At 41.8% G+C, this 27336-nt stretch overlaps 2 protein-coding genes and 1 long non-coding RNA gene across 6 annotated transcripts in view; 2 read left to right on the top strand and 1 right to left on the bottom strand.

Annotated features, from left to right (window-relative positions):
• The window catches only part of LOC117261737 (solute carrier family 45 member 3), a 44670-nt gene extending 30282 nt beyond the window's left edge, over positions 1–14388 (top strand). For both annotated transcript variants that reach the window (XM_033634193.2, XM_033634194.2), the window contains exons 3-6: positions 5533–5723; positions 5857–6520; positions 9940–10205; positions 10292–14388. In XM_033634193.2, coding sequence (XP_033490084.1) covers positions 5533–5723; positions 5857–6520; positions 9940–10205; positions 10292–10735 — 1565 coding nt within the window. In that variant the 3' untranslated portion in view covers positions 10736–14388. The remainder of the gene's footprint in view (positions 1–5532; positions 5724–5856; positions 6521–9939; positions 10206–10291) is intronic.
• On the bottom strand, positions 1712–27304 carry LOC117261740 (uncharacterized). 3 transcript variants are annotated; one of them, XR_013491634.1, is made up of 6 exons: positions 27218–27304; positions 26965–27062; positions 6995–7163; positions 5137–5253; positions 3374–3453; positions 1712–3179 (listed from the first exon to the last, which is right to left on the bottom strand). It is a non-coding gene; the product is annotated as an uncharacterized LOC117261740 (long non-coding RNA). The 3 variants fall into 3 exon arrangements; XR_013491635.1 differs by having other exon boundaries at positions 3374–3432; XR_004502067.2 differs by having other exon boundaries at positions 5137–5214; positions 27218–27303.
• LOC117261739 (fibroblast growth factor 6-like) lies at positions 15162–25068 on the top strand. The gene is made up of 3 exons (XM_033634198.2): positions 15162–16175; positions 16786–16889; positions 20131–25068. The coding sequence occupies exons 1-3, from the start codon at positions 15830–15832 to the stop codon at positions 20305–20307; spliced, it is 627 nt and encodes a 208-aa protein (XP_033490089.1). The 5' UTR covers positions 15162–15829; the 3' UTR covers positions 20308–25068.
• Positions 27305–27336: the final 32 nt, after the last annotated feature.

The raw sequence follows: 27336 nt of genomic DNA, 5'->3' as shown, positions 1-27336 counted from the left end.
ATGAACACATGTGGAGTTATGTACTTAACAAAAAAAGGTGAAATAACTGAAAACAAGTTTTATATTCTAGTTTCTTCGAAATAGCCACCCTTTGCTCTGATTACTGCTTTGCACACTCTTGGCATTCTCTCCATGAGCTTCAAGAGGTAGTCACCTGAAATGGTTTTCCAACAGTCTTGAAGGAGTTCCCAGAGGTGTTTAGCACTTGTTGGCCCCTTTGCCTTCACTCTGCAGTCCAGCTCACCCCAAACCATCTCGATTGGGTTCAGGTCCGGTGACTGTGGAGGCCAGGTCATCCGCCGCAGCACTCCATCACTCTCCTTCTTGGTCAAATAGCCCTTACACAGCCTGGAGGTGTGTTTGGGGTCATTGTCCTGTTGAAAAATAAATGATCGTCCAACTAAACGCAAACCGGATGGGATGGCATGTCGCTGCAGGATGCTGTGGTAGCCATGCTGGTTCAGTGTGCCTTCAATTTTGAATAAATCCCCAACAGTGTCACCAGCAAAACACCCCCACACCATCACACCTCCTCCTCCATGCTTCACAGTGGGAACCAGGCATGTGGAATCCATCCGTTCACCTTTTCTGCGTCTCACAAAGACACGGCGGTTGGAACCAAAGATCTCAAATTTGGACTCATCAGACCAAAGCACAGATTTCCACTGGTCTAATGTCCATTCCTTGTGTTTCTTGGCCCAAACAAATCTCTTCTGCTTGTTGCCTCTCCTTAGCAGTGGTTTCCTAGCAGCTATTTGACCATGAAGGCCTGATTGGCGCAGTCTCCTCTTAACAGTTGTTCTAGAGATGGGTCTGCTGCTAGAACTCTGTGTGGCATTCATCTGGTCTCTGATCTGAGCTGCTGTTAACTTGCCATTTCTGAGGCTGGTGACTCGGATGAACTTATCCTCAGAAGCAGAGGTGACTCTTGGTCTTCCTTTCCTGGGTCGGTCCTCATGTGTGCCAGTTTCGTTGTAGCGCTTGATGGTTTTTGCGACTCCACTTGGGGACACATTTAAAGTTTTTGCAATTTTCCGGACTGACTGACCTTCATTTCTTAAAATAATGATGGCCACTCGTTTTTCTTTAGTTAGCTGATTGGTTCTTGCCATAATATGAATTTTAACAGTTGTCCAATAGGGCTGTCGGCTGTGTATTAACCTGACTTCTGCACAACACAACTGATGGTCCCAACCCCATTGATAAAGCAAGAAATTCCACTAATTAACCCTGATAAGGCACACCTGTGAAGTGGAAACCATTTCAGGTGACTACCTCTTGAAGCTCATGGAGAGAATGCCAAGAGTGTGCAAAGCAGTAATCAGAGCAAAGGGTGGCTATTTTGAAGAAACTAGAATATAAAACATGTTTTCAGTTATTTCACCTTTTTTTTGTTAAGTACATAACTCCACGTGTTCATTCATAGTTTTGATGCCTTCAGTGAGAATCTACAATGTAAATAGTCATGAAAATAAAGAAAACATATTGAATGAGAAGGTGTGTCCAAACTTTTGGCCTGTACTGTATATACCGATATTTGCGCTACACATTACAACTGCGCAGTGCACACTTCCAGTACCATCATAGTAGTAGTCATCATAATTCTGCACTAAGGGAAAAAAAACAGTCATTGTTTGTATTTCTTTAAACCAATCACAATGTCTTGGGCGGAGCTACACCTAGGATGCAGCAATGGTGCGCTTGCAAAATAGTGTTGGGAGGGAAATTGTATCAGTGGAGAGGTGAGCCCTGGCATTAAAACATAAAACACTCAAAGACGTTTTAGAATGTAGGTTGCTAGTTCGGGAGTTGTTGTTGTGTAGCATGTTACCGTCTGAGATAGGCATCCAATGACAGGCTTTATACCCACAGTCTACATTCTGTGAGCCAGACTAGAGGCACTGTAACCCTGTTGTTAACAACAACACTCATTTTATAAAAAGTGCAGGAGGTTAGAATGATGAGTCCCCAAGTTTGTGTTCCTCTGACATTACACTTAAAATAGAGTCGCAGAAGCAGAAGAAAATACAAAACTTTTTTTTTTTTGCTGGCTGAAAGTATCTCTAAGGTGTGGACAATCCAGCTGGAATGTGAAACTAAAGTTTAAAATAAAAGTATCATGCAATCAGCATGTGTTTGAATTCAGAACGTTCCTCTTCTGTTTTGTCTTCAGGGAAATGGTTTAAACAGAGAAATGACAGACATTTCCCACAGCATAATCTCACTGTCGCTAAACTTCAAAGTTTTAAACTGCTGTTGTTTCAGACCGCTGCTGAACCAAACAAACATGTTGATTACTAGAGGCGTTGAAAGGCACCAGTGACAGATACAGGTGGTGAACCTAATTTGAGCAACAGTGATACCACAGATACCACTACAGTACAATCCAGTAATAAATCTGTGAAGCTCATAGTATACCAGTGTTGCTGAGACTTTGCAAGAGAGGCATTGATCCAACTATATGGTCATTTAAGTGTGAACAAATACAAGGCAGTGTTTACAATATAATGCAACCAACACACCACAAACTACAGCCTCAAAAAAGTGTACTGTAGAGATGAATAAGTGATAGTTTTAATACAAACAGAACAATGTAAACCTGGTTAATGCGTATTATCTTTCACTTTAAACACACACGATAAAAACATTTTACTGATATCATCTTTTACAATGAAGCACATCATCATATCCAGGATTTCAAAGATGAGCAGTGAAAAGAATCTATTTTTGCTCTGTGGTCTTGTGCTACAGCGGATATACGCAGCACAAGAAAGAATGTGTAGCTGATGACCGCTATCTCTAGCTAACATATAATTTAGTTTGGCCTCTGGTTATGTATTTGTGGCTTCAGTTGCCTCAGATCTTTCAATCTGACAATAGTCTAATAGTCTAGTCTTTACTTACATTTCCCTAATGCAAACATTAAATAGGACCTATTATGCTTGTGTCGTTTGTTTTTACCAGAACGTGTTTATTTGTTCTAATGGTCAAAAAAAAAAAAACACTTTATTTTCCTCATACTGTCTGTGCTTCAACACCTGTATTCATTCTCTGTCTGAGATGCTCTGTTTTAGTGCCTCTCTCTTCAAGCAGCCCCTCTCCCAAAAAATCTGCTTTGATGAGTCAGCGTTTCCGGTTCTTCCGTCTGACGCCTCTGCACCGTCATTGCTGAGAAATGACTGTAATAGAGAATAAAGCTCCTTTTTACTGTGACAATCACAAATAAAAACGTCAAAACACATCTGGACATGTTCCAGCAGGAAAATGATCTGAGATGATCTAAAAAAAACAACTTAACATATTTCCCTGATATTTTTTTTATTTTTTATGTAGCTTCATGTAGCAGTGGAGGCTACGCAATATAAACACTTACCAGTAGGATGCCTGGAGCAAATGACCATAGAAAGAAATCCGGCACACTCTGACATCATGCTGCAGCCAGAGAAGAGAAACCTGTTAGAAACATTAAGTTCAAATCGTTACCTTACTACCTTACTACATTATTTAAAACTCTGGCCACATTTAATATGAACATCCTTCCGTATAATATTATGTAGAAGACACAAAATATGGAAAAGTGTAATAGGTCCCCTTTAAGACAGACAGGTTTGTTTTTTGAAAAGAAAAAAAAAAAAAATCAGTCATCTTGGTGCTCACCTATTAATGGCATGTGTGTTCGTACACACAGCTAGCATCACCAGTACAGTGTATATATTTGCACACTGTAACTGAGTTTACTTGTGTGCAATTTGAATAGTTGCATTATCCTATCAGCCCAAATGGCATTCACATGGTCTTCACTAAAGGCATCTCTTTGAGAAATTGTCTTGTGACTTTACCGATGATAAATACCATTCCACTTAACCAAAAGGCTCCATTTGGGTGACAGAAGTGGCTATTCAAGTATAAAGAATAAAACAACATACATTTTCACTCTCCCAGTTCTGTAACAGCTGTTGGTGATATGAGGAAAAATGATTTCATTGTTGAGTTCCTAACTAACAGCCTGCACTGTAAGCCAATCTGGAAATGGCACTCAACCTAATTCTCATCTCCGTGTATTATAATGGAGTGCCTGAGTGTTATTTGAATGAAGATAGATATTGTGTCTTGGGAGGGTTAAAGCTAATTTCCCCCAAGCACTAGTGTCAGGTTCTCAGATGGCTGCTTTCGACTTTATCTAATAGCCATTTGTTGGCTGCTTCATCCTCCAGTTGTTACTCTCTTTCTCTGGTTTCCTCGCTGTTAGTGGAGAAGATACTCTGTGCTTTTAACACAGAGGTGTCCGTTACTCCTGGTATTTTTAACCATATTTAGGTGTATATTTAAGTAACAAAGCACACTGAGGAATGTGACATGTTTTATATTAGGTGTGTGTGTGTGTGTGTGTGTGTGTGCGTGTGTGTGTGTGTGTGTGTGTGTGTGCGTGCGTGAGTGTAAACAGAGCTGGAAAGCAGCTTGCTTTGTATTTGGAGGCTGGAAAGCATACTTGGTGTGTGAGAGATATATAGTGTATCGCAGGGAGCAGTTACTGAGTGGAAAGAGTGTGTGTGAGACAGTAAGTCTTACAGCTGTAGATGGTGAGGATTGTTATGATGAGCCTCCACAGCTGCAGGAAGAAGAAATGTGGTGGAGGTGCTGACTGCCTGGCTGCAGTCGACTTGTCTGTCTTTCTCAAATTGCCTGCTTGTCTCTTTGTCTGCACTTGTGTAAGGATTTTGAAGTACTCTTCAGACACCAGAAATACAAATGTTGTCTGTGTTTCAGTTTCTTGTCACACTGTAGAAAGTGGTGTAGTTGCAGTCCTGCTTCTTTTTGACCCCTAGTGGTGCTGTAGAGCAGTGTTTTTGATGAGCGGGCCCTGTATTGTTTGTATTTTCTGTTTTACGAGCATGTGCATGAGGACAGCATGAATTCACAATGTGCCTTGTGATGAGAAACATTAGCCTAAATATAGATAAATCATGTTGTCTATAATGAAACCTCCACAGGATACCTTTTAAACGTCAGACTCTATCCCCAAGATTGGGTTGTTTTCAATATTGCATGTGCGTCATGTGAACACTTCATGTACCATGGTGTGTTGTAATTAGCCAGACCCAACCTCATGTGGAGGACAGGCTGAGGGTGGGTTACCTTCAGGCAGCAGGCCATCTGTGGGAACCATCACAAGCAGTCGGCGATAATGAGAGAGGGGCACACGCAATTCACCCCCTGGTAGGGCAGAAGCAAGGCGGACCAGTAAGAGGCAGGCTGAAAAAACCACATCAGCCAACCAGTCATAAAGGCTGGTGTAAGCCACTGTAACTAAGCAGAGATTTGACAGACACCTGTGTTTTTGGCGTGGGATATTGCCAAAATCTACTTGGAAAGTATGAGTGTAAATGCAATGTGTGATTTAAGGATTTCATACCAATTTTATAAGAGCGACAGTGTCTGTGTGAAGAAAAATACCTTGTTCCCCTCAAAGTATTCTATTCTTGGTTAGTGTTGTCTCTGACTCCTTCTGTGTCTCACTGGCCCTGTCCACAGGTATTGGTCCAGTGCTTGGCCTCTTATTCATCCCTCTGATTGGCTCAGCCAGTGACCACTGCAACAGCAGTTATGGCAGACGACGGCCTTTCATCTGGCTGCTGTCTTTAGGAGTCCTTCTGGCACTCTTCATCATTCCCCATGCCGATGTACTGGCTGCACGCCTTGCCTGGGGTGGGCGCACCCTCCAGGTAGCATAACTGTTTATTGTTTGTGATTGTTATTTTGGTAAATTCTACATGCACAGTACACAAGATAGAAATTAACTTCTACCATGGTTATGATCTAAATATAACTTTCTTTAATGTCATTGCTTTGCCACAGGTGGGATTCCTTATCCTTGGGGTGGGCCTCCTTGACTTTTGTGGACAAGTGTGCTTCACACCACTGGAGGCTCTTTTGTCGGACCTTTATCGGGACGAGGAGGACTGTGGCCAAGCCTTTGCCATGTTCTCCTTCATGGTCAGCTTGGGAGGCTGTGTGGGTTATTTGTTACCAGCCCTGGACTGGAGCCGCGGCCTGCTCTCTGCTTACCTAGGAGGCCAGGCAGAGTGCCTCTTCTCCCTTCTCATCCTCATCTTCATCTCCAGTGTGCTCATCACCATGAAGGTGTCTGAGGAGCCCTCGTGTGCCAGCAGTGGCTTGGTGGGATCTGGATCTTTACTGGAATCAGGAGCAGGTGCAATGGAGGCTGGCCGGTGTGGCGTGCCGCGGTCATGCTGTTACCTGCTGAAGTGCAAGCTGAGGCTGCTCAAGTCTGGACCTTTGCTGTGTCTGCTGAGAACTTGTTGGTCCATGACCCCAGCCATCTACAGGAGCTACTGCCATGTCCCGCGGGTGATGAGGCAGCTTTGTGTGGCTCAGCTCTGCAGCTGGATGGCGGTCATGTCTTTCATGCTTTTCTACACGGACTTTGTGGGGGAAGGCCTGTACGAGGGCGTGCCAAGTGCATTACCAGGAAGTGTGTCCAGGCAAAGATACGATGAAGGTCAGATATCCTTTATATATTTAATGATTTATGTTTTAAGCTTATTTCTTTTGTCTTCAAATAATATTTTCTGAATGTCTAAGTAGCTCATTGTGGTATACACGTTAGATATTATGAGTCAGTGCCTTTCCAGGGTTGGGCATCATCCATTGCTGATGGCTGTCAGTCATTGACCCCTGAGCCCGACATTGTGATTTAAAAGCCCCTGCTGCCCCTGTCCATTTGTCTGTCCGTCCATCCACATGCATGTTTCCAGCCATTTCATCCAGTTAAGGCCGGCCTGAAGATTTGCCACTTTTATGATCAATATCCAGTGCTGTTTTTCTTTTGTTTTTTTTTTTTACTTCCGAGTCAAAAAGTGACAAAGCAGCATTTCAAGTACCGGTAAATCATTAATAGCTTCCATTCCATAAAAACTTGTATTGCTCTAGTGGGATTTAAGACATGTCCTATCTTTTGTCATCATGGCTTTACCTCCACCACCTGCCCACATAAACTGGCTTAGGATCCATCCTGGCTGTGCTGTCTGCTCTGTCACAGCTGGCCAGGATGCGCTCGCATTCCTCAGGCACAGGTGGAGGACAGAGACAGAGCCTGTGTTCCTGCATGCCTTCATGCCTTCCTGCTGCCCTCATTTTGGCTCCTGTCAAGGTGTAGGACACATACAGCAAGAAACAGTCGTTAACATAGACTCTGATGCAAGACTTTACATGAGGGGGTGAACATTTTCTGTAGTTATGTCACTAAACATGCAACAAATCCCTTTGGTAAGTATGCTTAAGCCAATGTCAAGCCAATCCAAGGAATTCCAGGTATTATTTCCCACCTCCTGCACTGAAATGGTAAACAAACACAGTCTTTATCCTTTCCTGTTCCTGCTCTGTAAATGATAGAGCTGTCACTAATCCTGCTAGACAGTTGTATGGCTATATTTTCTAGCTATGCAGATGCTTAGCTGTATGATTCTTCCTTAATATAAACGTTAGATACACCTGACCAAATCTATTGTGTCAGTGGTGTAAGAGGGAGACTTCTTTCTTGGTATATTTTACCAGACAGTGTTTGAGAAGGAACAGTAAAGAGGAAGTAAACAGATGTGAAGCAGACCATCTTGTCCATGTTGAGAATTCGCAGATGTGTTAACACAGTGGTCCCTGTTTGAGTCAAGTGTTTGTAGTCTCTTCTTGTTTACTGTTCAGCCAGACTCCCTATCTTGCACCTCATGTCTCTATCTTCTGGCTTTTCCATTATCTCTCATTACCTAATTATGTACTCTTCAGCTTCCTTCCCATTGTATCTATCTATCCTTTCCCAATACTGGCCACTGTTTTTTTCGTCCTCTAATCCTCGTTGTCAACCTCTCTTCTCTCTCACCATTCTCCCTCTTTCATTTGACATTTTCATCCATCCATCCACATTCTTTTCTCCTCTTTCTTTCTCCACCTCTATCTCCCTTCCTTCTTTGTTTACTTTTTACTTTTCCCCCCATCTGTCCTCCCTGTGCTTGCTGGACCACAAGGAATGTCACACTCACAAAGAATTAATGTCAAGGAATCGGCACACAAAGAACATGTTCATTCAAGTCAGGTAGATGGCCAAAGCACACAATTTTGAGGTCTGTCTGAGCTGCGTTTGTTTAATCTGAAACACAGCGGATGTATTAAACCACATCATTCAGCCTTAAGATGTTCCTCTGCATCAAGGTAATCTGCTTCGTCTGTAGTTGCATCAACTTTTTTTTTTTTTTTAAACTTCACTGGTATAACAGTTTGTGATCATCTTTCCTACTGGGAAGGATTGTAATGCAAAGTAGTTATTGGTGAAGCTTGTACTACAGGAACTATTTTCCCATACTGCAGCAGTTCTCCTATGTGCACAAATTCAGTAGCATTCTGGCTCACTCCCATATCTCGGAGGGCTTAAATTTCGGTCCTCATTAGCTTCTGTAGTGTTTGTAAAGTGGGCTCGGCAGCTTTGCTTTCCAGGAGTAATACGATCCACATACTCCTTTCACGTAAGTGATTCTCTGCTCTGCTGCTGAACTTCTGACCCACACTGTTCATGGAGAGCAGGCTGAGAGATTGGGCTGATAGCAGGCAGAAATAAATAACAGTCCAGACATGACGTCACTCCAGCTTTCATGGATTAGTACTGAAATTTAAAAAAAACTTTAATTAAGAGGTGAAATAAATATGCCGATAAGGTTCAAAGATGGATAAAAATAAATAAATAAATGTAAAAACCATGTAACTAAAAAAAACAGAACTTTCAATAGAGATGTGAAAAAAAAATGTTTTTCAAAGAATCCACACTCAAACAAGATTATCAGTCTTTGTGTCAATAAATTATTTGTTTTATTTTTGTTTTTAGTATCATAATTTGACCATATGACTTGATTTCATTACTCTGAATGACAAACCACTTCTATAAAATAACTGTAATGTAATATGGCACTGATGGAAACACTCAAACACGCATACAGAGAGAGAGAGAAACGGAAAGAAAACCCAGCAAGATCCTGCAAAATTCCAAAGATTGACCAGTGTGGAAAAATATAACAGACACAAATTAAAGCAAATGACTGTTATTGTGCAGTTGAACAGAACGCTTGAAATATCATTAAACCTGCTGCACTTCCTTTCTTCTTTAATAGCTTAAACACAGAATTTAAATAATTTTAACAACCGGGACAGAGGGAATGTTAATAAATATGGAGCAGCTTTCCCACAGTGAACAAAATCCCATAGTTGACTAAAAGGTTTTTAAAATGTTGTCATTACTGGAAGCTGTTGCATTCTGTGAATCTGTCAAAACCTGGAATTCTAATTCTAACTCTGCAAGTCTTTGTCTGTTGTTTGAACTTAAAATTCTGCCTTTGTCAGGTTGTGAGACCTCATCCAAATTCCTGTTGTCTGTCTGGCTGACCAGGCCAGACACGGGCTAAGGGGCACATTGCCTCAGTAAACAAGGACCAGCCTGTGTGTATCGCCCTTTCAGGTTTTTCAAGGATGTATTTGAGGTTTATGCCGTCTGTGATGGTCCAAGTTAGTCATCCCTAACAGTGTGTCCGTGCCACAGTGCTCTGTGAATGTCTCCCCGACCGGATCTGTGTCTGTGTTTTATGAGCTTGAACAAGCAGTAGGGTTTTCTATCTCACCCAAAGAGCTGTTAATGCATCACAGTTTAAATTTAACATACGGTTGGCAATCACGCATGCTGTGCATCCTTCACTGGATGTGGCCCTAGAAGGAAATGATTAGAGATAATACAGACGTCAGATAGCTCCTGTACTGACAACAAAATAGGACAATGTTTTGTACCAAGGCAGCCATCGTTACGGTTGTGTCTCATTCAGAGAGATGCCATGAGTTTTATGGGCTTGGCTGGTTGTAATACAAATTCCATTTTTCTTCTTTCAGGTATCCGTATGGGCAGTCTGGGCCTGTTCCTGCAGTGTGCTACCTCAACCTTCTTCTCCCTGGTTATGAGTCGTTTGGTTCGCCATTTTGGCTCGCGGCGGGTCTACATGAGCAGTATAGTGAGCTTCACAATCTCTGCTTTGGTCATCTGCCTGTCCAAAAGTGTGGTCTTGGTCACTGTAATGGCAGCCCTCACTGGCTATGCGTATGCCACACTGCAGACTCTGCCCTACACACTCACCTGCCAGTACCACAAGGAAAAAGAGGTAAGTAAAGATCTCAGAATTTTATACACAAGGAGAGGCAAAATCTGGATGACTGAGAAGTTGACTCTTCCCTTGTCTTATTTCAGGTCTATATGCCAAAAAGGAAAACCAAAAGCGAGCATAAAAATGGTATTACAACTAAGCGGGACTCTGTGTATTTGACTCCTGTGGAAGAGGAGGGCGGAGTGAACCACAAAACAGGGACTCCCTATGGTCATGCTTTCTATAGCCAGGACAGTTACGAGTACTACCCCAGTCCACACAGCCAGAACGGCTCATCTCTCAGTGCCAGTGGCTGCGAACAAGAGGAGGCCGAGTCTGGGTTTGAGAAACGTGGTGTGGGTTTGGACTTTGCCATCTTAGACAGCACCTTCCTCCTCTCTCAGGTTTTCCCCACCCTCTTCATGGGCATGATCGTTCAGTTTGCACAGTCCGTCACTGCCTATATCGCCTGCTCTGTCATCTTCGGTGCCGTCGCCATCTACCTGGCCAGTGAAATCATCTTTGACCAAAAGGACCTCAAAAGCTGAGACTTGGATGCAAAAGATGCGGGAGCGATTGGAATCAGAAGTAACCAACCAATCATTCAGGTTCCATGGGTGGAACGCAACAATGCACTACTGTTTCCAGAATGCCTTGCTCTAGTACCGTGTGTTAGCTTTTATAAAAGCTCTGCGTTGGGGAAGTGTGTGTCAGGTTATTAGAGAAAGTGGCTCACAAAAGAAAATGTAACAAGAGACGTGTTTTCTGCCAACGATGTGCTGTTTCTATGGTAGAGCAGATAGAGTTACCTGCCACCTGAAGAGTCAACACCAACTGTGTGCTCAGGTCAGGTGTGATACTCTCTGTACTAAATGCAATTGAATTCTATAGAAACCTCTTCAAAAACCTTGTGTTTTGACATCTTTTCTGTCCATCAACTTTTTTCCTCAGGTACCACAAACAGACTTACTGTAGAACTCATCAACCTCAGATACACACCTTCTAATCCTTTTTTAATGGTCTTATCCTGAGCTATCCACAATTTTTAAAGTCTGTTTTGTACGCCAAACAACATGTTAAACACAGTGTTGGCTTGTTCATACTCATCTGCAAGATCTGGAAGCTGATTATCAGTTGATTGAGTCTGTTTTTATTCACAGTGGCAAAATGGATAGATTAATGCATTGTTTCTACCCGTTCAGAAAGTAGAATTACAACTGGGACCATTGGACTTGTCCATCCAGGATGAAAAATACTCTCAAAGGGGTACTCCAGTGATTTATTATTGCAACTCCATAAAGCTGGGGGACTTGTGAGAGAGAGATTTGAGAAAAAGAAAGGTGAAATTATCTTTGTCTTTTAGTCCCTACAATGGGTCAATCTTCAAAAATAGTTGGTCCTATATAATACAACTCAACATCATCTTTCATTAGACCTTCCCCACGTGTTAATTGTCATCATATTTTAAACTCCATGCCCTCAATCTGTATTGCAATTTCTCTTTAATGCCTTACATGTCAAACTGACGTCAAAGAAGTGGCGATGAAGGTTGACGAATGCGTCCCCTCACGTCGCCTGTATTGTGGCCATAAAAGTTGCACTGAATATGGTGCAAAGACTACAGCCAATGACCAACTAGCACACACAGGTGCCTGCAAAAAAAGGAAATAACTCTCCATACCAGCAGGTGGCGGTGGTCTGTTTTCATCACTCACAAAGGGAAACCGGAAGACTGACATGAGGATTTAAGACGCTAGTTAGTCAGTTAGCGCATAAACAACACAACTCGATGTTGTGATCGCATGCCCTTTTGACTTTAGCTGATTGGCTTAAGCACTTAAGTTTCTCTTCTCGTCCACTGAGCTGAACTGCCAATCAGAGTGATTTCATTCACAAACAGGTCTCACTGTCTCTGACACTGATACAACATGCTGAAATGGTGAAAAAAAAATAAAAAAGCCAGCAAGGGCAGACTAGTGCCAACGGTGCGGGACACACTGCAAAAACTAGGGCGACAGACACTTACCAACATTGATCAACAGCAGACGGTTGGCTTGGTGTGTCAGGGCCTTTACTCACAATAACCCTGATGACATCACTATGTCATCATGCAGGTTATTTTTCTCATACCTGTCAAAGCTCCTCCAGTGCCAAAGAGGACATTAAACAACAGCGTTCACAGGCTGAACAGAACTCCCCATAACAAGTAAATTGACCTTTATGTGTAAAATTGGTGGAGTACCCCTTTAAAAATTCAGCTGTACTCTGATGCTGGGCCCCGTCTTATGTGCCACCCCCACATGTCCAGTGTCATCTATTAATTAATGAACAGTTCTACTGTAAATATTTTGTATACAAATTTACTGTATATCCCTATGGGAATTTTGTTATGCAACCTGTTGAGGTGAGGTCATCGACTGTGGTGGTTTTAAGAATGAAGCTGTTTACTGGAACTGGAAATATTGCATCAAACCTTTTCTGTCTGGATAATCAAGAGCAGTTTAGTTCACTGCTCCTCCTGTCCACCTATGCTTCTGATCAGGACAGTTGTCTCAGGTTAGTACATTGTTTTAGGATCCCATCCTGTCCTTATGCCACTGATAAAACACTTTCCCTGCTGCCTAAACCTTCATGTTTTACTGTGTTCTCAAATGACAATCTAAGACATCTACATAGGCTTGTTACGTAATGCTGTGTGTAAACATGTAGGGAGATGTCTGATGGAAGCCCGCTTCATAGCACCCAATCCTGAAAGACCAAAAAATGTTGTGCAGTAAATGGAAATATTTGGTTACTGAAAATAATGGGAGAGAAGGCGGTGTATGTTGGGGGCTGAAGGCCAAGCTGAGGTGTGCGTCTGTCTCTCTGTCTGTGTGTGTCTGTGTGCGTGCGCGTGTCTGCATATACATAACATGGAGGACAAATAGTGAGAAAGCATTAGAAATATTTAAGTGCAAGGCTAATGAAAAACGATATGACTCAAGTGCGTGCAGATTTTTTCTCACCAGTTATAATAAACTTTTGACTTCAGCCTGGCCCATATGATGCTGTGTGTTACAATGTATCGTGGCCTTCAGTTGAGCTTTTGGCCAGCTGGTTGGTGTAAACACCATTCTTGTTTCACAACCGGTAAGAGAGTTCATTTGAGCCTTTTGTATCCAGGTTGTCTGATCCCACACAACGGGTGATGAATTGGGTTCTGCAGATACAAATAGTCCCCGAAGGATCTTTTTGCCTGAGGTGCGCTCAGCGTGAGAGAAGGAAAAACAGCAGAGGATTTGTTTGTCATGTTGACACCACTGCAGAGCAGAACACTCAAGCAGCTGAATTATCCTTTTCACCCCGAAATGCACAGAAAAATATTGTTTAGCAGTAGCTGAAATGTCAGGAAAAAAAAGGTTGTTTTACAAGTGCCTGTACATTTTTTCAAACATTTTTTGTACATATGTATTTATTTATTATGCTTTTATTACAGAATAGCACGTATTAAACTATTGGCCTCTTTGGCATCGTTCATAGGTGCAATGGTGAAGGCTGTTTCTGTGAAAAAGATAAATTATTTGTATAGATGTGGAATAGAAGCATCATCAAACTATAATTTATTTTATCATTACACACTCTATCCTGTGGCTCTGATAACATCACAGAGCATATGGCAGATGAGAATACAGAAAGTTACCAGTATTCCCTCTTTGGTCATTTTCCACATAACCTGTATGTGCTGAAAACTTTACTCCTGTCACACAACTGAGATGCTTGTGATTTTTTTTTTTCCAGATGCAAATCAGAAACAGCATCATTGTGTCAATACTGCTTTATCTGGGTCCTGTATAACCACTTGTTTGTTCTTATCAGAGATCTGTGCTATTGTTGAATTTAACAGATAAATACTAGATATCTTTACCTGGGTCAGTGGAGTTGCTTTCAGTCCCCGTTGCTCTCAACCAAATGCCCTGTTTCATTTCAGACAAAAAAAAGTGCCAGTGGTCCGACTATGTTAAAGGCCAGAAGTGTTCTGATGTCATTGATCAGGTTTTTTTTTTAATGGCTATTTGTCATACAATTTGTCACCTGTGTTGTCATCATAAATGCATTCAGCCATAACAAAAAAATGTATTTCATTTCCATTATACATCAGATTGTGTATAAATATGCAGTTACCATATAGATTTTATACAAAATAAAAGAGCTGCATTGTTAATGAGGTGTTGTCCTGGAGTAAATTATTGGTCATTTGTGCATACAGTAAACTCAAATGTTACAGTGGTCTCTTCATTTGATTTATGTTTAAATGTCTGAATTAATTTAATCTGACGCACACTGTGATCTGACTCTTCATTTTAAGTGAGTGTTTTGCAGTGCAAAGTATCCACAAATCTCTCTGCAGTCTGACTTACAGACACTAAGGACTAAGGGTTGTTCAGCAGTGGTTGAAATGAACTTGGAAATGGTGCCATCCTTTGGAAATCTGGGGGAACTGATGTGTGCAAGAGAGACTGCTGGTGCGCAACTGCACTGGCCTCACTGACGCATGGGCATGCTGCTGGTGGCATTATCTATTACATGGAAAAGACGATAGGCTTTCATGTTGCAGGGAATGGCATGCTGACAATGTGTGCCATTTCATGACGGGCCTCTTCACTTTGCTCCTCATAGTTCTCACGAATGCACCACGGGAAACGCACGGGTTATGGTGTACTATAAAAACATGATACTTTATTAAAATGCCAGTCTGGGCCTCCGCCGTGCCGTTGAGCTGAAGGGGAGTCGGTGTCTTGCTCAAGGACACGTCAGCAGGGCGGATGCTGGCCGACACTGAGGTCTTGAACCCTGATTTTCGCGGCCGGGGCGCTGCGGGCACCCTGCTGGCTCTCTGCTCCAACTGATGCGTCATTTTATGCCTAGAAAAACACAGATTTACTGGGGGAAGTTCTTGAGCGGCGCAGCAGAAGAAGTGGGACCACAAGAGCCCTGTCATTGCTCTCCGGTGACAAGTGGGCCTGTTTTTACACCTTCCTTCTAAATAAGGAAGCGGCCTGACAGACATATGACCACCGACCCAATTTGGGAGCAGCCCGAGTGCCCCATCGCGTCCCACGGCCGCTCAACGCCACCAATAAGCTTTCTCCCCTTCCAGTCCAGCAGTGACAGTAGGCTATTCCCCTCAACTCTCTGCAGACTTGGTATTTTTCCTGCTGTCAGCACCCTCTCTACCCTTGTATTGTCCCAGCGGTGAAGTCAGCATGATGTCATCTAGGGATGCGATAGCCCTGGCAAGGTTGAAACAGGGTTTTTGGTGAGTGGTAGAGGATTTATTCCGAACTCTTACCGAGAGGGAGACAGAGAGGGGGGAAGAGAGAGAGAAAGAGAGAGTGTGTGTGAGAGAGAGAGAGGCGCGGAGGAGCTGCAAAACATGGTAATCACCACCACCAACATCACCATCACCATCACCATCATCTCCAGCTCTGCCGCGCACTCTCCCGTCTCCTCTCCTCCTCTGCACCGGGGCTTGCGTTTCATGCCCAAAGCCCTGATCTGCGCTCCAAAAATAACCCTCAGCCAGCATGCCGAAGGAAGCAAAACAAGAAGAGCGGTATTTTTAGGGTCATTAATTTCGACCACGTGGCCCGAAGGTAAACCGGATGGCCGTTGCGCAAAGGCTCCTCGTCAGTATGTCCTGCGAGGCCGGCACGCCGCACTGGACGCTGACCGCGGTGGTTCTCCTGGGCTTTCTGCTGGGGATCGTGTCAGCGTACCCTTTACCGAGCAGCAGGACAAATGCAACTTTACTGGAGAAAAGATGGGAGACCCTCTTCTCCCGCTCTGTACTGGGGATCTCTGGGGAGAAACCGGAGCTGAACTGGGAGAGTGACTATCTGCTGGGCATCAAAAGAGTGCGGAGGCTCTACTGCAACGTGGGCATCGGGTTTCACCTTCAGATCCTCCCCGACGGCAGGATAAACGGTGTACATAATGAAAACCAGTACAGTGAGTTATACCTCCACCAATGTAATGCAATAGACATAAAAGAGAGGCAGAGTCAATAAGCATGGATCTGTGATGAGCAGGGCTAGTCTATCCCCTCTATTAATTTGCATGATCATGTGTCATCCGTCTCTGAGGGAGAATTGAATTTCTTCCACGGCAAATACAAATCTATTAAAAATAAGTATCCATCAGTGCTGAGCACCCCCTTCCTCCCCCCTCCTCCTCCTCCTCCTCCTCCCCAAGCTCAACCATGACATGAATGTATGGACGCTTTTAGACACAACTTATTTTTACGCAGCCCTGTGAGGGCGGTCCCGAGACCAATAGCCGTGCACGTCAATGCAATTACTGCAATTATTGCAATAACCAGAATGCGCTTAATTGACACGCGCCTGGGGTGCAAATGTAAGATGGGGTGAAAGATGCAGAACAAAGGCTCGGCATGCTGCGCAGCAATCTGCAAGGTTACACCCATAGACGCAGAGAGAGCACAATGCTACAGTCACCATGATAAGACACTGAATGAGCCAGGATGATCGGTTGGTATTTCATTTGATTTTTTTTTTTTTTTAATTTTACTCTGATGTAATATTTCTTTATCTTGTATCAGGTCTAATAGAGATCTCTACGGTGGAGAGAGGAGTGGTGAGCCTATATGGGGTGAAGAGTGAGTTGTTTGTCGCAATGAACAGCCGTGGAAGGTTATACGGAACGGTAGGTATGCACAGTATTCCATTTATTGTCCAGCAATGTCAGTTAATGGGATCCTGGAAATAGGTCGCACTTGCAGCTTGATCCGCCTTTATTCCTTTCCTTTCTTTCTTTTTCTTTAAAAAAAAAATGTGCCAGTCATGTTTTGGGATGCTGCCCTCTCTGCCAGCAGGGAGGCTGCTCATTACGCGTTGCGAAATCCCCAATATTTTAATTTCACCAGGAATTTGCAAAGCTCTATTTAAAGCGAGGCCTGGTGGCCTATGGGTAAATAATGATGAGGTTAACAGATGCAGGGTTCAGTGCACACGCCTGTAATGTGGTCGTGTGTGAGTGGGAAGGAGGGAAAACCCCCTGACGCAATGAAACCTGTCAGCAGGGCTGGAAATCGATTTTAACGGCAAAGCGTTTATTTTGCAGGGCAGTGCACATCACACACATCCTGGGAGGCAAAGACTCAACTCATCCAATTCAGCAGCAGCAGCTTCTCCGTTCTCTAACCTCGAGCACATCTAAAACACACATTGATATTTTTTCATAGCAGAAATACATTTTAAATCAAAAAAATGTACATGTCTGACATCACATCTGTGTCCTAAGAGGTGTTGCCTGGACAGTGTTACTCACACCTTATAATTGTACAGAAGCTTCCAATACTACAAAACATGCTACCCTGTGTAAAATATGCACGTCTGAGGCATTGTGAGCACTCCAAAAAAACCTGTATCTGAAATGTGGAAATATAGGGCATTCTGATTGTGGTTATAGCACTATATATTGATAAAAGTGATGGGACTATGGCAGATAAAGGATTTTGTGCAAGGTTTAAGATCATCAGTGATAATGTATGGATTTCTCAGCATCATTATCAGGCTTTTAAGGCAGTAAGGGGTGTTAAGATATGTAATTTTGATGGTCAGAGATGAGTTTGTAGCCTATGGTTTTAATCAACACATGGGAAGGAACTTTAAATTGCTGAAGTACACACAGCAATAATGGACTATAACTGAAACTAAGAAGCAGTGTCACAAATTCCCACTGTATTTTAACAATGCTTTTTCTCAGTGTGTGCGTACTGCTGCTGAATGTGTTGGATGTTTTATGCATTTCCTTTGATATATATGAAATGCTGCTGGCAGTTTTACAGAGAAAGAGGACTTTTTATGTGAGGTTTAGATCACAATAACATATATATATATACACAGATCATTTATTGCAAGAAGCAGGTTTTAGCTGTAATTTTTATGGTAGAAACTGAAATTAAATTAAACTTGAGCCTTTTATCCTCATAACACAGATACGATGTATTTGTAGAATTACTATAGATAACCTTTAGAAGCTGTGATTTGTTTGCTTCTAGAGCAATGACAGCTATTAATAAATGTTTCTGGTGGTGGGAGAGGAAACATTGTGTTTAGTAGAGCCCTGCTGACACATGGCTGCTGGTTTGCTGGCTGCGGCCAACATATTTGACAGACACAATGTGAGTCGGTTATCTGGTCATGAGTGATGAAGTGTTAGCCTGTGAGCGGGCTGATGATCTGATAAGAGATTGAATTAGGCCACATGGCTTCTGACGGCGTGTGTTTTGCTCTGCTACTGCACACTGTACAAGTCATGCACTGTCAGCACTGAGCAGTCATAGTGATCTTCATAGTGGCAGATACTGTCTTCAGAGATTGTCTTATATAGAGGGGCTTTGTGTGGGAAATTGTCATCAGTGTTACTCTTCTACCTAAAATCTTCCTGATATTGTAGAATTCATTCAAAGTTTCTGTGATTGCAGTGCTTCATTGTTTCAATGTGTCCCCAAGCTTTTACTGCATTCATGATAAAGGAATAGAGACTGATACCACTCTTATTACTGCCTGTTTAAGCTGTAGCCAGGAGAGGATGATCTTAGTTTAGCATAAAGACTGTAAACAGGAGATAACTGCTAGTCTGGCCAGCCTACTCTCACTGTAAAACAACCACGCAGTTACGTTAATTGCATGGCAGCTCCCTCTAGTGGCTGTAGATTTCATCACAGGAGAGAGGAGAAAGCGAGGTGACGCAAAGAAAGCCTCAAAGTCTGCGTAATGTCGTACAATTATCGAAGAAGCCCCTACGTATATTGTGGGCAGGAGTGGCGGTGGATGGGTCAAACAAACACAGGACTTTTGCCCAGGAGACAGATGTTTCGGTCCTGAAGTGTAGCATGCTACGCTAGTGACGAATGTACGTGTCATATGTGAGTCATGTTATGTGACATACTTCACGTTACATCATGGACAAAAATACTTATTTAATGCCAATCTATGATGTTTTTCCTAAATCTGAACAAGTCATTTTTGAGTGGAACTACGACTGTGTCATGTTGAGGACGTGTTTAAAATTGCGACCTATACAACAGTAATGTATGTTGTTTTGGGGCCAGTCATATATGACTTCTTGGAAGTCAGTGGAAATGGACCCATTCTGTTGTTAAGCTATGAGAGAGTGTTGAGACTGGCTCTGCAATGGTTAAAAAATCTGGAATTTACAACACCTAATGAACATATCATATCTTGTTTGCTTAATCTGTGCAATAACCACTGTGAAACAACAGTGACGAACGAAAAGGTCATGGTCTTTATGTGGTCCTATTTGCTGAAAGATTAATTAAACAAACAAGATATAACGGCAGATGTTGCCTTTGAACACAGTAGGCTAGCTGTCTGCCAGTTTTCAGTCTTTATGGTAAGCTGAGCAAATGTTCTCCTGGTTATAACTTCATATTTAGCGTACAGACAGGAGAGTGATGTCAGTCTTCTCATCAAACTCTTGGCAAGAAAGTGAATGAGTAAAATTCTCAATTCTCAAAATGTCAAACTATTGCTTTAAGTCCAGCAGTTTAATTTAATTTAGGTTCTGTTTTTTTCTGTAAATAGACCACCACTCCAGAGAAATTCCTTGTATGTGTTAAATATCAGCAGATAGTATACCGTACTTAAATTAATAGCTATTTTTAAAGGAGCAAACTGAATACACCTGATATTTAACAGCTGCTGTGAGATTGCACAAAGATAACTCCACATTGTCAAATCGTAAATTCATTGTTCCCATTGCTGTGTGTAATCTAAATTTAGCTTTATATTTTTGATGCATTGCACAGAATCTTTTTAAAGAGCTATTTAATGTTCTGCCATCATACTGTAGCTTCAAACTGTCTATTTCTTGAGCAGCTCATTAAAATGCACGCTGTGTGTCTCTTTGTCCTCTCCAGACAGTCTTCCATGACGAGTGCAAGTTCAAGGAGAGCATGCTCCCGAACAACTACAATGCCTACGAGTCTCTGGTTTACAGAGGCTCCTACATAGCACTCAGCAAGCATGGCCGCGTGAAGAGGGGCAACAAGGCCACCACTGCCATGACTGTAACGCACTTCCTACCCCGAATATGATGAGCAAAAACTGGCAATAACAAACTTATTTGCACATGTGGATTATTTCCCAGGTAACATAAATACCGTATACGTACGTACAAACACAAAAGACAAAAATGGACTGTAAAAGAAAGAAATACCACTATATCTGATAGTATTTATTCAAACTTTATATGTATATTTGGGTAGCTTCCTTTGTATTAGAAATTATGGAAATGCCATTCTTTGCTGCTTTTATGATTTTCATCATTTTGTGATATGACGGGGATGGAGAGGTGTCATTTATCCCCTCAGTTTATATGGGTGCTTGCTGGAATTGGTTGACTCCTTGCCCTGTCAGTGGAAGACAGTTCATCCTTTTGGAAATTAAATGGATACGTTATTACCTCAAAGCACCATACCCTGAGAAGAAGAGGAAGAAGGAAAAGAGAAATGTGTGCATGAAATTTCTACAGAGAAGAATGCCTGTCTACTGAAAATGTTTTCATCGCCCCCCATTGAGGACTTGAGCATTTCCCTTCCTCTATGTTCGATTGTCTCTGTCACTGTCAGGTCAACTTAGAGCACTTGCAAATATGGCGGTGGTTTTTCTTGCTTCGTCATGGGGTGGCGGTGCCTTGAATTCCTACTTGCGGCCCCCTTACCCTTGCATGCGAGAAATGTGGTGCTCAAGTCAGAAATAGGAATGAAACGCAAGTCATCACTCCCTCAGACACCACCGGGGGGCTTTAGCCCAATTCCTAGAGGGCCAGAGGTTTCTCCACTTTATTTTCTTTCCATAATTAGATCAATTAAGTAATTGAGACTCTATGCTGCACAGGACCCAGTGGAGCCTCTTGTTAATATGGAAAGCTAGATTTAGAGTCAGCACTCACACCCGCCCCCCTATCATGTCCAAGGGAGCTTTGACAATCCCAGGTTTTACTTTCACAAATTTTGTAGCCGGATCATCAGGCCAGATTGAGTGTGCAAGTGTGCAGTATATGTGTGGGCATGCATTAATTTCAAGTATGTATGTGGAACTGCTCGGTTTGAGAGCTGCTCAATTTTAAAGGTTTTTTTCTCATTGTGGGAGGTCAAGGGAGCGTCTGTGTAACGGAATATCATAGACCTGACACTATGAAGCAACATGTCCTCAATTTCTGTATATTCCCCCCTCAGTTAAAACTGAGTTGGTGAAATCTGTTGCATCTGGTCTGTAGCCTTGATATTTTGCTAATTTATTCGATTTGTTTTTGAAAATGTTGATTTTATAGCAAAAGTATGGAAGCCAAGAACGGCCATGCCTGCAATTATTTTTTTAAACGCCGTTAACTCAAGATCATGAGTTAATTATTTCCTTATCTCAAGATAACAGAGCTTGTTTTCTCTCAATAACAGGTTGATTTATGTTGATTCTCTAGAAAATTTCACTAGATAACGATCTCAAGAAACAAATGTTGGTTTCTCATATCGGCCTTTTGTTTTCTCAAGAATCTACACACTTTAAAGATATACTATGCAGGAATTATCAGTTACTGTTTGTCAACAGCATCTCCAGTGAAACTAAAAGCTTACCCCAGATCGCTGTCGTTTTGGAATGAACTTTGATGGCTTGGCGTTTCGTGTTGCTATATTTGCTTTTTTTTCTGGCGCTGTGTCCACGATTTTCGTAGCTTCATCTTAGACACATGCTGCATTTGATCTGGCACCTGGTTCCTATCCTTTTATATGGTCACCTGCGTGCTGTGCCCTGGAACAACCCATACATTGCAAAATAAAAATAAAATATGATGATACAGGCAGAGGGCAAGTCTCTGCAGATGAATACACCACCACACACTTCTCGTGGGACATAAGTGATGAGTCTATACATTATGTTTTAGGAAAATCCTGCATAGAATACCTTTAATCCATAACCATGAGAAAACAAGCTTTGCTATCTCGTGATAACGGCATTAAAAAACATAACTGCAAGCACGGACGTTTTCAGCTTCCGTACAAATGTGACGAGGGGAGCTGTTTGACCTTCACAGATTTGTTGTTGATGATATTTGGCACTTAAAGTAACATGTTTATGTAGAAATGAGTGAAGTCACAGTTGATATTCTTGACTTGTCAGTCCGCTGTAATGATGTTCAGCTGCATTCATTTAAAAAAGTGTAGATACGGTAGTTTGGTTTCAAGAGAACTGCTTCAGAGTTCATGATCCTGGGATATGTGAACAATACTTCAGGTTACTCATTCTGTCTGACATTTACATGATGTGGATTGCGCTTATTGATCCCAGATTTTTCAACTTATTATGCATCATTCAGATTGATCGCTGAGTCACAGTATGACGTCTTGTGAAACATGAGCAATGTTGCAAAAAGCAGTGAACCAAAGGGTGATATTAGCGATGTTCATTCAGGCTTTGTGTACGCAGCACACCATACTTGAATTCAACAACTGCTCGCGCTCCTCTTTCAGATACTGTAGTTTTCCATTGTGGAGACAAAAGGGGGGAGGGTGAGGAGGACAAAGAGCGAGCGAAGATGAAGATAGCAATGATGTACAGAGGACTTACATGGGACTCTGCATGTGGCACTGGTTGTTTGTTTAACTTGGCGAGGATGTGAATAATGTAGGGTAAAATACCTGAGCATCAGACAAGTGGGCCCCCTCGTTTGTTGATGTCAGACTGGACAGTCAGCGCAGGGCCCTGGGATTCTTGTTCCATTCATCTGAGCCATTTTTGTACCAAGGTCGAAGATATGGGCTTTCTGTCCTTTGTGCTACTGATGTAGGCGTGTTTTATGCTCCATCTCAACAACTTTCGTTCTTTTATGGAGCGCTGCACCTGTTATGCTATTTCCTGCTCAACTCAAAAATGGTCGTCTTGTAATGTGCAATGAAGATATGAAAGATTCTGCTCCTGTCTCGTACTACTGGTGCAATTGAGCTAGATTTTTTTTTATGATTTATGATTATATTTTGGTACTTGACCTGCAATATTCTGTAAGTAGCAAACCACCAGTCAGGCCAGTTTGGTGAAATATGATCAAAGAAAAGTAGCAAGCTATAGATATATGTTATCGTATTTTACCTCATGCCCTTTCTAACATTACTGTAACGCACTGACAGAATGTCTGTGAGCAATGGTTTACGTGCCCTTTAAGCTCCAGCTTATGTCTAGTAGCAGAGGCGAATGTGCAGTATTTGGTCAGAGTGAGTGTGTTTGTAGCGTGTGTGTGCATGTGTGTGCGTGTGTGCATGTGTCCAACTGAGCACGCTCCTGTCATGTTCTGTTTCTGCCAAAGCGACAGTAGAGATGGTATCAGATCAATTTACCTTGAGTCAGGAATAACAGGGCATTGTCTGACTGTGCAAGCTGATGTACTGTGCTCTCCCTCAAAGGAGAGCATGAAGACGAGAGGCATGGAAAGAGGCGACACAGAGGCTACTGAGGGATGTCTGTCAAAAGAAAGCACTGACTGTGATTTGAGCTGGTAGTTATGTAGCAAACGGCCACTTAAAAAGAATCAAATGCTTCCAGGAAAGGGACACTTGAGTCATACAAGTTGTCTGGTGGACTGAATACTGTGATCCAAGAGAGCAACTTGACACTCCCAGGATGTTTATCGTTTTTAAATATTGTCACCACTGATAATCGTGTTGGGGGGGGTTTTGCCTTGAGCATCTTGTTACTCATTGTGACTGGTGAGCCTTTATGCGATCACTATGATCAGAAAATGATCACTTGTAGCTTTTTTTCTGGACTGATTTCGTGGCAGTGAGGATTTGGTTGAGGACGTATTTTGGCTGATAAGCCAAAATATACAAAAGGTGCATTTTTATTTAATTTAATTTTTTTAATGGAGTGCAATTTACTGAGCAGGGATGCTGTTTTCCCTCGCTACACTTTCATCAAAACAAGCCGACATGCAAGATCACAAGCACTTGTTTTTGATGACAACATTGTGTTTATTACTGTATGTCACTTCTGATTTCTTACGGTATGTTTCAGAGGACACTGTCGACACAACCAGCCATGAGTTGAATGGGAATTGTAAAGTTACAATGGCTTCTCAAGTAGTAAGGGAAATCTGATAAGTTGTTTACTCCAAAAACAACTCGGCACAGTGTCACATTTTCAAAGCTTGAGAAATATTACTCTGTTACAAGTCCTACAACTTCTGCATGATGTTATTTTGGAGGCAGAAAAGGTTGTACTGAGAGAACGTTGTTAATGGTGTGTCACATTTCAACATGAACCTTTATTTGCTTCATTCTGCATTATGCATATAGAGTTCTGAACGGACTACATAGCAGTTCAGCCCTTTGATTAAGGATCCAGTGTCTGGATTCTGCCATTGTGCTTATCATACCTGTTCAGCTGGTTTTAAAATGTGTTGGTTCACAGGGAACTGGAGGTCTGTTGGAGGATCTGGGATCAGATTTGTGTATGCGTGCGTGTGTGTGTGTGTCTCTGTGTGTGCGTGTGTCCCTGTGTGCCGGCAGCCTTTGTGTTTCTCTCTCAGTTTTCTATTCCTGCACTGAGGGGAGAGTGCTTCCTCTGAGTCCCCCTCCTCTTTTTTAACATATACCTCACCTTCTGCCTTAGTTCCGATTATTGAAATGATTGTAAATTAGTTTGAAACAACAGACTTCTCCAATCATTTGTTTCTGAAAAAAAATATGATGATGAGTACGTAAAATACTATATTACAAATGGTTTTCCTTTTATTTTTGTACGTATGTGCTGTGCACAGCAGTCAACTGTATTCCTGAGATGATAATAAAAGACGTTTTGTAAAAGCTGTTGTGATTTAATGCTTTAAAGTTTGCTTCGTCATGCTTCCTGACCCTTGGACAGATTTATTATAGGATTATTATAGAGACTGGGGAGGAAAATGTTAAACCTAAAGTCAAAGTCATGTTCAATGAATTACCATGAGCCAGTATGTGGCGCCCTCTACTGGTGGAGCTGACAACAGGTAAATGTGGATGAAATTGAACTGAAACTGAAACAGAAATTAGTACAAATTGCAGTAATAGGATTGTTTTTGTCATTTCCTGGTAAGCTGGACATAACTGTAATTTGGCTCGTCCACCATGAATTAAATGCTAAATTAACATCACACATAGAGTCTTTTAGTCAGTGCACAGTTGGTCAAGTGAATGTTGAAAAATGTCAACAACAACAACAACAACTAAAAAAAGTCAAACTTCAAGTCAACATATATGAAGAATAAAGTTTCTGATAATAAATGAATGAGGAATGAATATCTGCTTTGGTTTAAACGGAGCAATTATTTTAAGGAAATTCCTCTGAAAAATAAACTGCTTTTCCAACTCAACACAGCAAATTAATAACCTTCATCTCTATTTATGTACATGTAAACATACACTGTTTTTTGGCCTCAGCAATAAGTACAATACTATCACCGCTCAAGAGGTTGAGTCCTACACTGAATCTTTCTCTGTGGTGTCATATTCTTCCAGGGAGCCCAAAATGTATACTCATAACTCTGCTCGTTAATATGCACCTATGCAGTAGTGACATTCACAATGCTGAAACAGTCTCTTCATTGAAATACCTGTTTGGACTCCTCATTTAGAATTTATTCGCAAGAGGATACAGCAACTTATTTACTTTCTTCGTAGCCTCAGATCTTTTGGAGCAGTAGCCAGATTATTTTTCAGTTTTCTAAATCATTGATTCAGAGTGTCTTGCTGTACCGCAGTACGATCTGGCTCAGCAGCCTATCTGTAAAACTTAAAACCAAACTATATTATCAAGTCAAAATTGGCCAAGAGTATTGGCCAACCTGTAGCTCACTCCTTTAAAGCAACTCATCTGACTCGTTGCATGTTTTAAACAGAGACTACCAACTTCTAACAAATAGGCGATTTAGAGTTCCTCCACTTAAACATTACAGGCTGAAGGATTAATTTATATTTCACTCTATCCTGTTGTTAAACTTAAATCAGTGTGCTGCTAACTGATATGTAAATCCCAGTGGATATAATGTTGTGTGTGTAATTAACATGGCTGTTTTATGCGTTTGGTATGTCTATGAGAAGTGCCACACGTGTAACTGTATGCTCAACCTGTGTGTACATTTCTTAAACGAAGCTGCCTCAGGATGCAAAATGAATGTCAGTGTAAACTGACAATAAAACTGTATCGCATCTCATTATATGGTACACAGGCTGTGCTGGCATTTACCATCTGACACTTGCTCTAAATATTACTTAAGGCTCAGAATATAAATAAACGAATGAATGGTGAGGAATTTTCTCACTTCTTTAAGGAGGTAAAAATATAAAACCACCAAAAAATGCGGCCACAAAGGGAGTGAGAAGCGGGGGATGTGTGTAGTTAATTCATAAGCAAGGCATGAGTCATTTTCCTTGGAGAGGTGTGACACAAAAGTATTAAATCACCATCAATGATCAGTAATTTCTACCTATATGTCGTAAAGGTATCATTTACTGATTTTGGCCTGTGGGCTTGAGAACATGTTGTTCTTTATACTAAATGTTTTGTAATTAAGAGCTCCCCTTCCATGAACTATCCAGGCAGGTGAATTGTGTGTGCCAGAATCCCAACTCTACTTGTTGTTTTCAAAGTCTGATTCAAACAAATCAATCAATAAAGTACAAAAAATAAAGATTATACAGGTAGTTTGGGAAGTTTGTTATTCTTACCTTAGTTTTTCTTGTTTAAAGACACAGATGAGTGAAGTTGAGTCACCGTCTCCTTCATCATTTTAAATCTTCTGCTCTCTTCATCCTCTCCTCTGCCTCTGGAGTCACAAGTTTAATCTTTGTGTTAGATTTTTTTTTAGCTTTCAACAGAGTAAATAATCTACAGCCATCTACAGCAGAAAGTTTTCACAGAGGTATTTCCAGTTAGAGTTATAAACCTTTTGTCTCCTAAGCAGATAAAATGGTATTTTACCAGTTAGAGCCTGCAGGAACGTCAGCTATAGGCTCCTCCACCTCCTCATAACCAAAGAAAAACAGGTAGGCTGTCATTTTGGTAAATGAGTTAGCTGGTTCATCGACCCTCTGTTTAAA

This window comes from Epinephelus lanceolatus, chromosome 5 (assembly GCF_041903045.1).
Source record: "Epinephelus lanceolatus isolate andai-2023 chromosome 5, ASM4190304v1, whole genome shotgun sequence".
NCBI classification, from domain to species: domain Eukaryota; kingdom Metazoa; phylum Chordata; class Actinopteri; order Perciformes; family Serranidae; genus Epinephelus; species Epinephelus lanceolatus.
The sequence above is the reverse complement of the archived record's forward strand: the minus strand, read 5'-3'. Positions and strand labels throughout refer to the sequence as shown.